Here is a 17,821-nt window from a genome sequence, read left to right on the forward strand (position 1 = left end):
TCAGGTGGACGAGGGGTGTTGTATTATAGATCTGTTCTTGCATTTCAAGTGGCTTTTCGGCCTAGATTGTTGCGATTTCCTATTGTTTTGCTTGACGCCTAGGTGCATATTAATAATTGATTCAATGTTTTGAGAAGCATACTCCTGACATCAAACCATGTGGATAGGGCTATCCAAAGGTTGAACCCTATTTCTCCCTGATTCGACATTACGATCCGCATACCAGCAAAAGAAAGAAGCCACGTTCAAAAAATACCGAAATGTTTGTTTTTATGACAGTCGTCATTGTTTTTGTTCTTGATCCTTCGACTGTATCGGTCCGACCATTACTTCGATACCATCAAGCATGTCTCCCTAGGTAGAGCTGTTGTCCCCTATCTAATCATCAACATTCTTCGCGGTTCGCGTAACATCGTTCCCATCACCGCAGTATGGGACTTGGAAGATCTCAATTTCTCCACCCCTTTATTAGCATGTAATCGTTTTGTTTCTCGCGATCACTCCTGATTCAAGGGATACGATATAGCAAGCGCTACATAGCGAGCTCTTGCTCTCCATCTGACCCGGGTATATTTCCCACTTAAGGCTGGAGAGAAATCGACAAGTCGATACCGGTGGATCAGGAATCAATTCCCACTTACAGACCAGAGAATTTTCTACCCAGTCCGCGTCGGCGAGGTACTCAATCATCGATACCAAATAGTTGGAAAGCTAGGCTATGGGTCGAGCGCGACGGTGTGGTTATGTCGGGATTTATTGTAGGAGAAACTGACAACTAGATTTCCAGACTTGCCTAGAAGCTAATCGACCAGTGGCCATGGCTATGTAACCATAACAATATCTACGGCAGCAGAAACAAGCACAGTAAATCAAGAATTCGAGATCTATAATCATCTGAAAACGATCCGATCCCATCACGCGGGTCTTTCATGCTTAAGATCATTAAACGTCATTTTCGACATCAGGAATCGTGTTCATCATGGTGTTCATAACTGCCTCGTGCATCCGCCTCTTGGAATGAGCCTTGACAACCTCAATCGATTACTCCCAGGAGGCGTTATAAGTAGCGCTATGGTGAGGACTACCATCCGCAATATCCTCGCGGCTCTGGGATACCTTCATATGGAGGCTAGAGTTGTTCACACTGGTCAGGACCCTCAATCAAGATGAACTTGAACGAGCTCCCATGCTGACCAGAGCAGATATCCAACCAAACAACATCCTCCTAGGTATAAAGGACGAATCAATCCTAGAAGACTTCGAGCAAGTGGAGCTTGAAGCGCCTGTGCCTCGGAAAGCACTACAGGACCGCACAATCTATGTCTCACGACCGCTTCCTATCTCATATGGGACGCCCGTCCTCTGTGACCTGGGCGAGGCGCGCATTGAAATCGAGCACCAAAAAGGCGATATCATGCCGCATATCTATCGCGCGCCGGAGGTCATTTTGGACATGAGCTGGGACTACAAGGTTGATATTGGGAATGTTGGGATGCTGGTAAGATAGCCTAGCAGATGATCAGTCATGCACGCGTACTAATCGCGACTAGATCTGGGATCTCTTCGAACACCACCACCTTTTCCACGCTCGAGACAAGAACCGTAAATTGAATGATGAGATGCATCTAACTGAGATGCATGCAGTACTTGGGAAACCTCCTCCCGAGTTTCTTGCTCGAAGCAAAGGGAGCTTTATTCTTTGGGATGAGGATGGTATGTACCGCGATCCTCTTTGGTGCATCCCCCATTCTACGATCTTGCAATATTAATGCTTTGTGACAGGCCATTGGAAAGGTTCAGTAGCACTCCCCGGTCATAAGTTTAAGACCTTGGAAGAGCGATTGAAGGGCGATGAATAGAAGGACTTCTTGCGCTTCCTTAAGTAGATGCTATGCTGGCGTCCGGAGAGCAGAGTCACTGCAAAGGAACTCATATTTGATCCGTGGTTGATGCAGGGTCTTTTCAAAGGAAAAAGTACATAATTAACACTATATCGGCTCTGTAATAAGAGTCTCCAAGGTAGTATTCTCCGTAATCCACTGCACAGTCTCAGTCCGCCTCGCATGCCTCGCATACTCCAATACACTCCATCCCCTGTCATCCCTTGCATAAACATCCGCACCAGCCTTGACAAGCAGCTTCACAACACTTAGCAAACAGTTCGCCGCAGCAGCATGCAAGACCATCTCACCATCTGCTGTCTTCTCATGCAAGTTCGGCTTCCTCTTCATCAATTCCCTCACAACCCGCCCACCCCCATGACTCGCAGCAAGAAAAATCGCCGTCTCCCCGTCCTCACTGACATGATCAACATCAGCGCCTTTTTCCAACAGAAACCTAACAACATCAACCCTTGGTTTAAATCGATCACACGCGAAATGCAACGGCGTGCGCCAGTACCGCGTCTCCTCATTGATCTTTGCTCCACGCTCTAAAAGCCACCCCATACAGCCAGGAACAGACTTATTCCACCCAGCAGCTGCATGAATAAGTTCCGCACCATCAGCGTACCCCGGTTTAATACGGGCGTTCCCTCTCTTCTTCTCACGGTACGCAACGAGGTCCTTTAGCATTTGCAGATTCCCCTTCCCCGCTGCAAACAAAAGCTCGTCGTCAAATCCGTTCAGTGCATCAGGTGGTTGCGGAGATTTCACGCCGTGCTCGAAGAGGAGATGCATGATTTCTGATCTCTCGTGGATTATGCATTGCGTGATGGGGCTGGGTTCTTCGTAAATTGGCTCATCTGGTGAAACGCCGTTGGCGAGTGCCATGCGGACGCCGTCCAGATCGTTCTTGCGGATTGCGCGGTTCAATTTGAGCGCATGTTTGCTGTAGTAGCGTCTTTGGTCTAGTACGTGTTTTGGCGGTCTTTCCTGCTCCTTGTATTTGTAGGGGACGGGGCATTCGTCGTCGGAACCCTCAGGGTCTGGATCATTAGGGTTGTTAGGACTCTCTGGTTTGGTGGTTACAGTTTCCATTGTGGTGGTGTTCTTGGGCGTGAAATTGGATAATGTGAGGCTGGTATACAAGCACAGAAGGGCAAATGGAGAAATAAAATTTGATGGGGCAATCAGAGGTTTATGTACTGGACTCTCAACCACCCACCCAAGCCGGTCTTGCCGCTTGGCTAGGGGGGTACTAGGCCGGAAAGCTAGAGTCTACGATTTCTAGCCTTCAACCAAACAAACCAGAATGACTTGACCAAATGTGGATATTCCTTCCATAAATACCAAGACTAGTTCTACCTATGATATCTGTTGACTCGTACCACCACATGGGAATCACTCTAAGCCCCAACTCACAGCGTCGCATCGCCGATATAATTGATACTCTCTTGTTCCCTCCCATTGACAACTCTTTGTTCGATAAGGAAATTTCTTCCCAAATTGATTCCAAAGCCGTTGTACCTTTCCGGATCCGGTGCTCGGTTGCCCTGGTAGTTGTACAGCACCCGATATGACGTTCTCCCTAAATATCCCTGCATGCGCAAGCTACGCCCCCAGGACTGTAGTAGCGCCGCGTACGTGTGCCAATTCTCAGGAATGACGTCCGAGACGCTGCCAGGGTACCATCTTGAGCGACCGCGGCACCGGAGTGCATCGACGCGTGTGTTGCCCGCGTACGTACCATCATCGTGTGCCACCGAGTCCCTGTTATAGACACGGATATCAGGGGGTTCCCTTCCTTCTATGATCGCTGTGGGTTGCTCGTCTGTGGTCTGGAGCCGCTGGCCGTGAAACACTTGTATGGAAGGAATGCCTAAGAATGGGCTACTGCGCTCACTTGGGTTGGACCTGAAGGCATATTGGTCCTTTCGAGAACCTTGTTAGCAAAGTGTACACGACCCATTAGGTATGTTGTGGGAAGTAGGAACGAGGAGAAATGAGGAGAAATGGTATCGAGCTTACACTCAAGGCATGAATGTGAAAGACGACCCAGCGGTCGCTACTGTCATCCTGGTATAGTCCAGCGTTGGACCCTCGCTCTCCAATCCTGGTACCGATCCAGTACGCCAGTTCCAGTAATGGCCCTGCCCGAGGCCCTTGGGTTTCACCTCCCCGTCTATCCCCGTAGTGCTCCCAGCGTGCATAGTGTAGGGTCAGGTCCCCATCCAAAATACCACGCAGAATGTCCTCAATTGCAGGTTCGCCGATGAGAACCATATTGCCTAATCCGCCGAGCACATTGATGTGGCGCTCCTCCAAACCCTGCCATTCCGACGCCTCAAGCTCTCGCTTGGCCTCAGCGCCATCCTCCTCGACAATCTCGCACAGGTCGTCTTCTGCCGTTCGTAGCCGCTGCGTCCCCTCGTGCCCTAACTCTGGGAAGGCATTCATGTCACTAACATAGCCAAAGGCATCAGTTTCATCACCGCCCGCGATTATCATTTTATTCTCTTCCTGCGCGAGATACGAGCTTCCAAACTCTGTGGCTGGTCCTCGTCGATTCCACAGATTCACCGTCATACTGAGCAGCGACACAACCGTGCGTGCAGTAAGCGTGTTCAGCCGATCAAAGCTCTCGACATCCAAGACGGACCGTTTAACAAGTTCGACTGCCCTCCGCGCAAGACCCCAGCTGGGACTTTGATAGCCATCTGGTGCACCAGGGTCGTCCATATAGTCATTGATCAGGTATTCGTATTCGTAGTAGTTCTGCTGGTCTGGGTCGCGGCGCTTAATGGTCGCTCCGTCATCGTCTTCAACGTCTGGTGGGTTTCCAGCGCAGCAGTATGCCTCCCATCCAAACGCGTAGTCTCCGTGATGCATGCCGAGCTTCGCCTGGCCGTCTGGGCAGGACGATTCGTAGTACCACGACGCGTCAACATTGTTCGTCGCCTTCTGGTGCCACTCGCATTTCTGGAATTGCCAGGGGATATCGCCTTTGCAGCGGAAACTCTTTGAACCCTGCGAACAGATCTGCTCGCCTCCGGCACCGGCCGAGCTGGAGACCAAGAAGTTGGGATAGTCTGATGGACAAGAGGCACGCTTTCCGGATCCAGCACAGGTCGGTGATTCGCCAACCCACTTGCACTGCCCATACGGCTCCGTCGACTTCGTGCTCGTACAGCACGCAGACTGGTGGCTGAAGTCGCAGTATTCGGCCAGCGTGCCGACTTCGACTTCGCTGCTATTACAGCCAGGGCTGCATATCCCGCCGTGGGAAGGCATTCCTCTCCACTGGCACTTGGGGAGGTCGGAGTCACCAGGGCAGCAGAACTTGCGGGGGTTCAGGCCCATGCATGCGGTTTCGTCGGTCATTTTCAAGTCGCTGTCTTCGCGGTCGATCCATTTCCATCCGGATGGACAGTCGTCTGCACAATTTGTCCAGCGGCAGACATCGACGACTTCCTCTTGGAACTTTTCACCGCAGGTCAGCCCGCTGCACGTAGGGCCTCCTGACGCTCTTTTCTCCTGTCTTTTTGCAACGGTGGACGATGATGACTCGGGAGGGGTCTCGGGGTAATTTGGAAAGTCCATGCGTGTGCGACCAATACCACTGGTGAGGGCCTTGGCCGAGGTGTAGTTTCTGTCGTCGTGAGAAATGGCCCAGACCATGACGCCTCCCATGCACTGGGACCTCGCGTAGTCTCCTCGGATCTTGAATGTATCTTTGTCATCGAATGACACCCACTGGTCACCGAAGGCGACGGCCTTGACGGCGTCCTCCTCGTACAAAGTCGGAGTTAGACCCTGCTCTTTGATCTTATCCTGGATCTCAGAGTTTAGCAAGAACCCGACTGTCTCGCTGCATTCACCTGCTGCTCCACCTGAGCGATAGACGCAGCCAGGGTCTGTACATCCGGGGTCCGCGAGAGTGAAGCTGCGGCCGTAGTACGCCATTCCCATAACGACTTTGTCGGGGTTGATGTCGTTGCGCCAGAGAAGGTCCATTGAGTTCTTGATCTCCGTCAAGTTGGTATGCGGGTTGATGAACGGGCCTACCCAGGTGTTGTTCTTGTCCCATGTTCCATGCATATCGTATGTCATGACGTTGAGCCAGTCTACAGACTCCTCTAGCTTCTTCACGTCAAAGTGCTGGAGGTACCAGTAGCTCGCGGGCAGAGTCAGCGACAGACCATACTTCTTGCCACTGCTGTGCAACAGGGCGCGGAGATTCTTCATCCACTTGGGGAAATTCTTGTAGTCTTCTTCGCGGCCGCTTCGCTCTTCCGCGACGGGGTATTCCCTAATAGTTTCACATGGTTAGGGCTTTCCCGGATGCCTCAGATAAATAGAGAGAAGACTCACCATTCGATATCGACACCGTCAAATCCATATTTCCTCATCATACTCAACAAAGACTTAGCAAAAGCCCTCTGGTTCGCCACTGAGCGCGCAATATCCGAGAACGTAGTCCTCGTCGGCTGCTCAGGATCATTAAACACCCACCCCCCAAGCGCAATCCAAATCTCAACACCAGGCTGCTCCAGCCTCAGACTCTGAATCCGCTTCCAGAGCGCATTATCACGACTCGCCGATCCCCGAATCTCAAACGTCTCCGGATCAATCCCCGCAAACGCAAAGTTGATATGCGTATAGTACCCCGCGGGAATCGCCTCGGGACTCATCGTATTACAAGGCCGATCAAGCGACCACTGCTCATAGTACCCAATGACCCGCTCAATGCGATGAGAATCCTTATCACAAGAAGGCCGCTTGAATTTATCATCCTCACCACAGAACTCGTCCGTGGTCCCGCAGAAGCCGTACTTCGAGCAGCACACGTTCAACGGGCACGTCTTGCGCTCGGCCCAGTCAAGGCCCCAGCCAGCGTCACATTCAGACTTGAGACCGCAGTTACTACTTGTATCGAGTCGCTTTATCAGACTGTGTACTGCGATAACACTGTTTGGGAGATGCGAGACGCCACATATCATGGGACACTTGGTGATCAAGAGTTGACTGACTCTGTCTGTGATGCTGGGTGTCAGCGCTCTTTGGCTCAGGTTCACACTGGAATTGCGACGAGGTGCGGAGAGTCTGATATTATTCCAGGTTTGCCTGCAATAAGTGTTGTGGAGAGACTATGGTGGGCGTATAATGACACATGCCTCAAGGACGTGACAACGGGGGGATATTGCAATGGTAAGCGGTTGTCCTCGTTGGTTTGATGCAACCATAATTCTAACTTTCCTTTTTTCATTTACTAGACATTATTGCCACATTTGACCTCACATCTGACATTTCGGACATGCCAGGAGATCAATTATGTTCCTACTGCTTCACGACGAAGTACCAGGAGATGCGAAAGTCCTCTTACTCTGGTTACAGCGAGAATAGCGCGCAGGTTCTCGAGACCATTAATTCCGGTACACTCTCAGCTCAGAACATTCTACGTGTTATCTATACTTCGCATCACTAACATCCACATTCAGCTTGCGACGAATCGTCTCCCATCACAATCACCGATCCCTCCATCGATGTCCCACCTAGTGACAACAGCACCACGCTAGACTGCATATCAGACAACCACTACACCACGAAAACCGGTGACACCTGTGACTCGATTGCCGCGGCTGAGTCCGTCTCCGCAGCCACTCTCTACGCCATCAACCCAGCGCTAGTGGACTGCACCTCCATCTCCGCCGGCCTCAACCTGTGCCTCCCGGAAACCTGCGAGACAGCCCAGGTCCAATCTTCCGATACCTGCATCAGCCTAGGCGTTGACAATGGTGCTACCTGGCGCAGCATCATAGAATGGAACGGTGCCCTCGACTACGGGTGCACCAACCTTGTGGACCCCTCTCCATTCTGGGGTAAAACAATTTGTATTGGCGCACCGGGGGATCCATTCGAGTTCAAGGTTGGTAATGGGACAGTTGGCGAGACGCCGCAGACTGGATACTCAGACTATGGTGTCGTCGATCCACCTGCAGGCGCTGTCATAGCGCCCAACACCACAACGTACTGCGGAGTCTGGTACACGGTGCCAGAATCAGAGTCGGAGTCTCTGACCTGCGAAGAGATAACGACCATGAATTCCGTCACGGCTGACCAATTTATCGCGTATAACCCATCTCTTGAGGCTGCGAACTGTACGGCTAGTCTGCAGGAGGGACTGACGTATTGTGCTCTTGCGACGCCTGACTGGGATTATGAAGATGAGGAAAGCGTCATTCCCTGGGGCGAGTGGGAGGATGTTGAGTTTCCCACGCCTGTGTCGACGGATGGAAACTGTGGTATCGATACGACGTGCTTGGGAAGTGGATTTGGTGATTGTTGTGTCTCGATGCAGTGTTGGGGGACGCTGGAGAAATGTATGGCGGAAAATTGTCTTTCGATTTACGGGGGGTGCGGAGAGGAGTATGCGGACTCAAATGGTACTCAGACTGCTACTACCTCTATTGCTTCTACTCCCAGAAGTAGCAGTACCCCAGTTAACTGAGTGGAGAAAATTGCAAGGGAAGCCACGGCTGCATATTTAGTATCCACAGGCCTTCACAATAATGGACCTGAATCTTGTTTTTTTGGGGGGTACGTACTAGCTTTTCCGTTTCAGCTACAGGTTTGCGCGATGCCACTAGTATGACCTTGTGAGCTTATAGTGAGGACCCTCAAAGATAACTCTGTATAACCAGCATTTAATCAAGCACTGCAGAACTGCAGGTACAATTCCGCTTGATTAGACTCAAGAGGTTCCATTCAGGGGCGCCGTTGGCGGACGTATCTCCGTAGTGTGCCGGCGACGCTAAAACGATATCACAACTGACAATGTCACCTCTTGACTAGCTAGCGGTATATCTAAATTGATCTATATTAGTTACCCCTGAGAAAGAAACACGCTTAGGGACCCATGCTAATTGTAATTGCGGTGGTAATGGTCGCTCACGAATGCTGGTCGGGCAGGTAAATCGTAGGGCGATGTCAACAAAGGATGGAATTATTTAAAGATAATATGTTGCTCATGAAAAAAGCCACATGCCTTTTTATTTCTTGTATATGTTTATTTAACTTTCTGAGAGCAAAGCACATTCAGACTCGAGATGGATTGTTCTCGTCTCCAACCTGGCAACCCGAACCCGACGCACGTCCCACAGTACAGACACTAAGCGATCCGAGTTTCCCGAGTCAACCGATAAGGCTGGACGCTGAACTGGAGTTAAATTACACAGTATGGGGCTCTTATCTACTCGAAACACCCTGAAACGACCGTCCCCGTCACCAATACCAACATGCACTTTTACTCGCGGAACTAGAAACAAGAAGCGTCCTTGGCGGAGCTTGTTTGTTCTTCAGCAGGCAGAAGCTTTTTTCTCCGTCAAATATATTGCTTCTAGATTGAAGATTCTGTTCAGGGGGTTCTCAAAACCAATGGATCGAACATCCGCAGTGGTCCACTCTGCCCTATTGAAGGGAGATTTGATGAGGACCATCGAGCAATCCGACACCGGCGGAGGTGCGCGCTCAGCCCTAATTAATCAACGCCGTTTCAGTCAGAGTCAGGAGTTCGGACCACCCACACGGCTTCTGGACCTTGGCTAGTCAGGTACGGAGTACAAAGGTCCCCTCGCCTTGTAGATTACGTAGAGAGCAGATTAGGTATAAAAGGTGCTTGTCAGTCTCGTGGATTCCAGACTTAGCCAGGCTCCAAGCACTCAGGATCCCATTCATTCCCTTACTTCTCTTTCCTTCCTTCGCTCTCTTTATTCAAAAATATTCTTGCTGGTCAAGATGTACAAGCTTCTCGGTTCTGCTGTCCTTGCCTCCGTGGCTTCTGGCGTTCTTGCCATCCCTGCTGACCCCCGTGTCACCGCTCCTGCGACCCTCGACAAGCGCGACTCCTGCACCTTTACTGGTGAGGACGGTGCTGCCTCTGCCAGCAAGTCCCAGGCCTCTTGCGCCACCATCACTCTCTCTGACGTTGCCGTTCCCTCCGGCACCACTCTCGACCTGAGTGACCTTGAAGACGGCACCACCGTAAGACCTCAAACCCCCTTCTCTACTTCCCTCTCTAACGGTTCCAGGTCGTCTTCGAAGGTGAGACCACCTGGGGCTACGAGGAATGGGAAGGCCCCCTCCTCCAGATCAAGGGTAACAGCATCACCGTCAAGGGTGCCTCCGGCGCCAAGCTGAACCCCGACGGAGCCCGCTGGTGGGACTCTGAGGGCAGCAACGGCGGCAAGACCAAGCCCAAGTTCTTCTACGCCCACAGCCTGACCGACTCCACCATCACGGACCTTTACATCGAGAACACCCCCGTGCAAGCCGTCAGCATCAACGGCTGCGACGGCCTCACCATCACCGACATGACCATCGACAGCTCCGACGGTGACGACAATGGCGGCCACAACACCGACGGCTTCGACATCGGCGAGTCCTCCAACGTCAAGATCACCGGCGCAAAGGTCTACAACCAGGACGACTGCGTCGCTATCAACTCCGGTACCGACATTACTTTCTCCGGCGGTACTTGCTCTGGCGGACACGGGTTGTCCATTGGTTCCGTTGGTGGCCGTGACGACAACACCGTTGACAATGTTACCTTTGAGGACTCGACCGTTTCCAACTCGGACAACGGTATCCGCATCAAGGCCAAGTCCGGCGAGTCCGGTGAGATCAAGGGCGTTACTTACTCCGGTATCACTCTTGACTCGATCAACAAGTACGGTATCCTGATCGAGCAGAACTACGACGGCGGTGACCTCCACGGCGACCCTACCTCTGATCTGCCCATCACCGACCTCACCGTCAGCAACGTCTCTGGCTCTGTCTCTTCTGACGGCCACAACATCGCTATTGTCTGCGGTAGCTCTGGCTGCTCTGACTGGACCTGGGACAGCGTTGATGTCTCTGGTGGTAAGACCTACGATGAGTGTGAGAATGTTCCTAGCGTTGCTTCTTGCTAGGCGCATTACCTCAGGATGGAAGTTGGCACAGTCTAGAATTGTGTCAGACTCTGGGTGACTTGGGTGTCGTTGGACTTGTACTATAGTAAAACCTACCGTGTTTAATCTTCTATTAGCTTAATTAAAGGAGCCAGTCTCCTAGGGATTCAAACAGGTACTAAGTTCCTAGCCAACAATACTGCAGTATTCTTTTACTCTCTCAATTCTTCAGTCAAGGAATATTATTGAAATTAAGCGATCCCAATTGCTCAAGATACTGATTGTTACTGTGATCGAGTGCGCACCCACTGATGTCTTCAGTAATGTAGTATAATGGTAGAGGCTGCAGAACCATACAACAACACCTGTCACGGCGCGACCCCTGGGAGCATTCAGAAGCCTAAACCACTGCACTATCAGCAAAAGACTAGGATGTAGACTCTACACTGCTCTCACATATATATACCTTTATCAGGCAGGAATCAGGCAGGAATCAGGTATCTGGTTGTACACTGTGACAACACCACTAAGAGGAAGGTCTAAGAGACTTCTTCCATATGACAGTATAACAAGCAGGTTTACCAAGTATCTATAATTATAATTCAAGACCAACCGCCAGGACATGGTCTATAATGTAGCTTCAATCTAATGCTGCGGTCGGACGGAAAGCGTATAAGAACCACTCTTAGGGAACTCATCAAAGACAAGAATTTTCATACTATGAGTTACCCCTGCAAACAAATATTTGAATGCACGTGAGATTACTGTTTCTTCAGCTCTCTCGATTGTTGATGATACCATGCAGGTACCATAGTCTGGGCGGTAGGTAGCCCAGACACGACCAAACTCTGCCTCTTACATTTGAACGGGGCTTTAAATGCCACTCATAAAGTCAGTTTAGCATATTAGGCTTTTCACGTCATAGCCCAAGTTTTTGCAATGCTCTACCACTGAGTATAGAGGCTATTTCTTGAGGCAAGGCCCCTTAGAATCTCCAACCTTCAGCTTCCGGTTTCATGGCCAAGTGCCATTTAGTAACATAAGGACTCAGGTCGCTATCACCAGCTGTTTCTTGGTCATCGAGACATGAAATTCGGTTTGTATATTGGAATAGTTTTCATGTTACCAATTCTAAAGCACATGCAAGGCTTGATAGTGTCCATCAAGCACAAGACACCTTGAGCACATTCCACCTTGGCTCTAAATTAGGTTCAGCCCAGGTAGCACAAGAGCAGATACTAAGCCCAAAGTAGTAACGCGTTGTCAAATTTAGACCAGAGCCTCCCGCCTCTCACACTTGACAGAAAAGCCCGCAAAAAAGGGAGGGAAGATTCTATAAGCTTCCAGTTTCGATATAAATGTGTATAACAGCTTAATACTCAAAAAATAGCCTCTATAGCTCAGTGGTAGAGCGTTGCACTTGTAATCTTACGGTAAGATACCGTAATAAATACATGCAAAGGTCCGTGGTTCAATCCCGCGTGGAGGCTCATGTTTTTTGTCCTTTGTAGACTGAGCTAAGGAGCATTCCTTTAAAGGAAGGGAATTTTTGGGGGGAATTTTTTGGAAGAGGGGGAATATGAAGAATTGGACATGGTCTATATAATCTCACCTAGCAGTGTCTCTACTATTCCCTCTAGACCCAGAGCTGTCTCGGGCAAGGGCACTAACTACCTGACTTGAGGTAACAGACCATTCCTGGGCCCCAAGGCTGCTGTTGGTTTGAGATAGTGTCCGTCTGCTCTTACATTATGAGGGATTTCAATAATTCTACGTGTCCTGGTCCTGCTTGACTTCAAGAGGGCATTGGAGCTGAGGTTGTTATGCGGGCTGCTCTTCGGCTTACATTTGCAGCTGTGGAAGAAACAGGGGCTCGCGTTCTTGTATTTTTAGACCTGGAATCCAGCTTTAGGAAATAAATATGTAGCATATGAACTTTACGTGAATTGATTTCCTTATTAGCAGGTTTGACCAGGGTCTAAGTGGCGCTGGCATGGAGGTAACTTACTCTTTCTTCCCTTGACATCCTTAGTTTGAAACCTCGCGTATGCTTCTTTATAAGTACCATACAGGCATTTCCAATGTGTGACGCGTATAAGAGCTTGTTCTTGTTGTCTTGCTGGCGTTCAGCTCGCCATGTTGAGAGGTGCGGGAGGCTAGATGATCCCAACGTAGGCAGTAGGCGGTTTCTTGTCAACCACTATGGTGCACATTGTATATATTTTTGAACGCTTGAGCATGTCCACCAGCCTTAGGGAATCGCACACCGCGCTCCCTCCAGATTCGTGTATTCGTGGTCTTTCTGGAGGGAGGATTAAACGTAAAATCTCACGAATCAAAATCCTCGGAAATTCGTGCTACTCAACTTACTCAACACTCTATTCATGGTCCATATATGGCTTCCTTGTGCATGGTAATTATTTTTCTCTTTTTGCGTGCTTAATAATTTAAAGCTTCTTGTTTTTAAGTACATACGACCACAGGGTGTGGAGAACAGGGCTTCCCGTCCGCTCAGCCGTACTTAAGCCACACGCCGGCTGGTTAGTAGTATGGTGGGTGACCACATGCGAATCCCAGCTGTTGTATGTTTTTTTGCCCTTGATTTTTGACTACTGCAAGAAGCAAACCTGGATTTAAACTACACGAGGTGGACATTCATGACTTTTATGAGAAGCTGCAGCAGCACTTATGTAACCTGCAACATGGCAAAAGTCTACTAAGTGTTTGCAAAGGTCTTCCTGTGTTGTTCCTGAACCCTGGCAGGTACTATATGTCAAGGTGCGGGCTTAGGAACGTAATCAGAATAGGATAACGAAGTAGATACACGGGCAGGATGCAGGATCAGACTATCAGACAGGCGCTTAGTATAACAAGACGTTGCTCAGAGGTCAGGAACAGGATCAACATCGGAGTTCAGGAAGTAACGGTCAGCCGGGCGGTCAGGACAGGCAGAATCTCGCGATACTCATTCCGAGCATCGTGCCCGCAATGAGGCTCTAAGCTGGCACCGTGACATATATAGTATTTATTAATAATTGTTATGATTTCTCTAATATGCACAGGGGAAGGAGAGCAGAATGACACTGTATCAACCACACGCACGTAGCCTACTAAGGAACGGATGCCGGTATCTTGAATCTCTAGTCCTTGACGACTCTCTCGATGCTTCTTCGATACTTGATTGATACATGAGAGGGGCAGGATTCTCAGGGGTTGGAGTAGCTTGGCTGCTAGAGATCACGTGGTCTCATACTTTCGTATCAATAATAAACTATAGTTGCTTTGCGTGGCAAAGTATTAGGTATATAAAGTTCCAGCAAGTATAAATATCTTGGCATGGAACAAGCTTTGGCTTTAAGGTTTAAAAACTTAAATATGCCTCTTTTTACTATAGGCTTGTATTAATAAAGGTAACAAGCTGTTAATCCGAATGTTGAAAGGAACATGATGGATGAGTTTCTGAAAGGCAATGAGAATCAGGGGCCATCCCAGTTCCCCAGCGACAGCAATGTTAGTTCAGTTTCTGACAGCAAGAGCGGCACTGATGAGGCAGAAGTCATGTACCGACGGAATTTGGAAGGCTTAGAGAGGGTACTAGGGCCAGAGGATCCAGAGACACTTAGCAGCATTAGCAAACTTGGTTCAGTACTTAATAGCTAGGGCAGCTATAAGGAGGCTAAGGCCATGCACTAATAAGTACTTCGGAATTATGAGAAGATCCTTAATCCTGAGTATCCTGATACCCTTACTAGTGCTAGCTAGCTTGGCTTAGTCCTTGTATAACAAGGCAAGTATAAGGAGGCAGAGATCATGCACTAACAGGAACCACTAGGGTTAGAGAAAGTCTTTATGTCCGGGTTCATCCCGGGGCTTTCCAGACGCAACTCGAGGATGCTAGATTCGACAGTCGTCATCTGGCATCATGTGCCTGTCGATACAGATTGAGGAGCCCTGAAACTGAGAGGCACTTGCATTGACAGGCTCAATGCCTTGCCAAGCAAATCAGCTCCAGTCGCTTGACAGCTCAGAATACAGATGGACATGATAGCCAATATATCGGAATAAAGCACTTTTGCGCCCGGATCATGCCATGACAGATGGAACTTCCAGTCACATTTTCTCGAGCTCGCACACTGTGCCCCTCCAGAGTCCAGAAAGCCATTACAACGTCAAATGCGGGGCTCGCGCTTGGCTTGACCTCTAAGCCAATAATCGTCACGGGGACTACTAGACCTAAGAGAGACTGTCCTCTTATTGGGCTCGAAACTCGCCCTCTTCCGCGCTATTTTGCCGATCGGGGGCCGGATGATTGGCTATACGCATACGGAAAGAGTACGAAGTCTGCGGACAGCTGTCGCCTTTAGACAAGCCGCGCACATTTATCTGACGATAGAGTGGCAGCTGACAATTCCAGAGTTCAGCTTGACGATCTTCCATAAGCGCTATATTAAGCCTCCAATGATGCTGAAGGGCCAAGATCTTTCCAATATAACGGTGCCGTATTATGCGTATCTCATGGACACGCTTCACGGTTCGACCATACTAGAAAAGAACGCAATGTCCTTTCCAGATTTTATTCTCATCCGAGAGGTCTAAACTCAACTTCTTAACGTGGCCAACAGTTTCAATGGCACAACCAGAATCCAACGACCATGCCTCCTCATCTCCCGTCTCCTCCATTGAGGAGTTCACTCAGACCACCTTCGATTTTATCGTCTGCGGTGGTGGAACAGCTGGACTCGTTATCGCTGCCCGTCTAAGCGAAGACCCCAGCGTAACCGTCGGCATAATTGAAGCAGGCAAATATCACATTGATGATCCGCTAATCGACACCCCAGCTGCAGTAATGCAGTTATTCGAGAACCCTGAGTATGACTGGTGTATGTATACCGCACCACAGATGGGGAATCGTGGGAAGATCCACCATATTCCTCGTGGAAAGGCAGTTGGTGGCTCTAGCGCCATTAATGGAATGATGTATGTCCGCGGTTCGCTGCAGGACTATGACGACTGGGCCGTCCTAGTTGGGGACGAAGGGTGGTCAGCAAAGGCCATGCAGCCATACATGCGCAAACACCAGGTTAGGCTCTTCATTATTACTGGAGTTCAGTCATGCTGACTTTGGCTCTCTAGACCCTCGCTGCCGTCAACCCGGATGCAATGAAAGCGTCATCACCTTTGATTAACAACCACCACGGCACCACCGGTCCTATTCAAACCAGTTTCAACGATGCAAACCTTCCAGTCCAGGACTATGTAATTGAAGCAGCAGCGGCAATCACGGACCTAGAGCAACCCCAGGATGCCTGGAGCGGAGACCACATTGGCTTCTTCCACACACTAGGAACTGTAACCCGGAAAGGCCCGAACAAGGGCAAACGAAGCTACTCCGGGCGTGACTACTACGAGCCAAGTAGTTCACGTTTGAACTTGAAGCTCTTAACTGAGGCGCGAGTGAACCGAGTGGTTCTTGACGGCGACAACTCCAGAGCCACGGGTGTCAGCATCACATTCCATGACAAAGACTATACTATCTCTGCAACTCGTGAGGTCATTATTTCCGCGGGAACAATCCAGTCACCTCAAATCCTAGAGCTATCAGGCATCGGCGACCCCGACGTCCTCAGCGCAGCTGGAGTCGAATGCAAAGTCGAAAACCACGCCATTGGAGCTAATGTCCAGGATCACAGCGCGACTGTTGTTTCCTGGACGGTAAAGCCAGGCGTTATGACACTTGACAGCTTTGGCGACCCCTCAAAGGCAGAGCAGGCGGTGCAGGAGTACACCAAAACCCAAGGCGGCCCGCTGAGCTCTATGACAAGTACCCAAGGGTTCCTCCCGTTGAAGCGTATCCTGTCCAATGAGGAGCTGGCCGAAGTTATCAAGAGTATTCGGGCCGTTAAGCCAACGACTCCCTTCCATGAGCGCCAAATAAAACAGGTTATCAAACATCTTGAGAGCGATACTTCAGCTAACCTGCAACTTGTTCTTTTCCCTCTAACTCTGAATCCTGATGGAGGTATTGAGCATCAAGGCCGCTTCTTTACCACACCACTGCCAGATCAACCAGCGAGGCTAAGCGCTGCGCTTTGTCTCCAGTACCCCGTTTCCAGAGGATACATCCATATCCATAGCAATAGTATGTTCCGAATCCAGCCCCATATAGCAGCCTTGGCAGGCGAAAACCACTAATACTGTAACCAGACCCATCTCAACCCCCCACAATCCAACCGAACTATATCACCCACTCCGCCGACGTGACTATTCTCGCCGCCCTCGCCCGCTGGGGCGACAAACTCGGCCGCGCACACCCCCTCGTGGACTCAATCGCAGAGAGAGCGTACCCATCCCCCTCAGTTAACCTACAAGACCTCGAGCAGGGGAAAGAGGCAGTCCGCGATGTTGTCCTAGGGGAATACCATATCTGCGGGTCCGTTGCACTGGGGGATGCTTTGGATTCCCGGCTTAGAGTTAAGGGTGTACACGGACTGCGTGTGGCTGATGCGTCAGTTTTTCCTAATAATATTAGTGGAAATATCGTCAGCACAGTTTATGCTGTTGCGGAGAAGGCGGCGGATTTGATCAAGGAGGAGCATGGGCTTGAGTTTTCGATGACTTCGCTTCTTTGAATGTGAGCTATTATTATCCTTTAGTTTGTGATAACAGCATGGCCGTGTCGACTTTGCTCTGTTCTTTTCTGCGAAGACCATTCGGCCTCAAGGCTAGGGACAATATACATTGTACCCAAACATAGCAATGCCAAAAGGTCAAGAGTCGGGAAAATTTGCAGGAGGGTTAGGGATCACTTCGTGGATATAAGGTAAAAAAAAAAAGGCCCTAATCGAAGTGTTCACGCCTGGTCAGTTTCCATACCTTGATTTCAGTAGCCCTAACTAACCTTACCTCCTCTTGGCAGGGCGGAGGTCGCAAAACTCACTCAAAACAAGGCCTACTGTTTGCTTAACTATTATAAGTTTATGCTCTGGATATACT

The 17,821-nt window shown here is 49.9% G+C and overlaps 5 protein-coding genes and 1 non-coding gene across 6 annotated transcripts; 4 read left to right on the forward strand and 2 right to left on the reverse strand.

The window, feature by feature from the left end:
- Positions 1-260: 260 nt before the first annotated feature.
- BDV14DRAFT_194200 (kinase-like domain-containing protein) lies at positions 261-1,859 on the forward strand (the record flags this gene model as incomplete). Its single annotated transcript, XM_073771897.1, has 6 exons — positions 261-317; positions 586-758; positions 813-1,147; positions 1,203-1,498; positions 1,551-1,713; positions 1,783-1,859. 6 exons carry the CDS (start codon positions 261-263, stop codon positions 1,857-1,859), a joined length of 1,101 nt encoding a protein of 366 aa, XP_073621880.1.
- Positions 1,860-1,988: 129 nt separating this feature from the next.
- On the reverse strand, positions 1,989-3,023 carry BDV14DRAFT_207269 (ankyrin repeat domain-containing protein; the record flags this gene model as incomplete). Its single annotated transcript, XM_073775102.1, has 1 exon — positions 1,989-3,023. Exon 1 carries the CDS (start codon positions 2,976-2,978, stop codon positions 1,989-1,991), a length of 990 nt encoding a protein of 329 aa, XP_073621881.1. The 5' UTR covers positions 2,979-3,023.
- A 2,351-nt stretch (positions 3,024-5,374) lies between these two features.
- On the reverse strand, positions 5,375-7,979 carry BDV14DRAFT_194202 (glycoside hydrolase; the record flags this gene model as incomplete). Its single annotated transcript, XM_073771898.1, has 5 exons — positions 5,375-5,414; positions 5,446-6,189; positions 6,252-6,820; positions 7,821-7,840; positions 7,874-7,979. The coding sequence occupies 5 exons, from the start codon at positions 7,977-7,979 to the stop codon at positions 5,375-5,377; spliced, it is 1,479 nt and encodes a 492-aa protein (XP_073621882.1).
- A 1,695-nt stretch (positions 7,980-9,674) lies between these two features.
- BDV14DRAFT_206170 (glycoside hydrolase family 28 protein) lies at positions 9,675-10,849 on the forward strand (the record flags this gene model as incomplete). The annotated part of the gene is made up of 2 exons (XM_073774863.1): positions 9,675-9,920; positions 9,968-10,849. 2 exons carry the CDS (start codon positions 9,675-9,677, stop codon positions 10,847-10,849), a joined length of 1,128 nt encoding a protein of 375 aa, XP_073621883.1.
- Positions 10,850-12,217: 1,368 nt separating this feature from the next.
- Positions 12,218-12,318, forward strand: BDV14DRAFT_t145. The gene has a single exon. It is a non-coding gene; the product is annotated as a tRNA-Thr (tRNA).
- Positions 12,319-15,455: 3,137 nt separating this feature from the next.
- Positions 15,456-17,457, forward strand: BDV14DRAFT_207275 (GMC family oxidoreductase; the record flags this gene model as incomplete). The annotated part of the gene is made up of 3 exons (XM_073775103.1): positions 15,456-15,908; positions 15,962-16,967; positions 17,033-17,457. 3 exons carry the CDS (start codon positions 15,456-15,458, stop codon positions 17,455-17,457), a joined length of 1,884 nt encoding a protein of 627 aa, XP_073621884.1.
- Positions 17,458-17,821: the final 364 nt, after the last annotated feature.

This window comes from Aspergillus stella-maris (genome assembly GCF_047715825.1).
Source record: "Aspergillus stella-maris strain CBS 113639 unplaced genomic scaffold BDV14scaffold_123, whole genome shotgun sequence".
Lineage (NCBI taxonomy): Eukaryota > Fungi > Ascomycota > Eurotiomycetes > Eurotiales > Aspergillaceae > Aspergillus > Aspergillus stella-maris.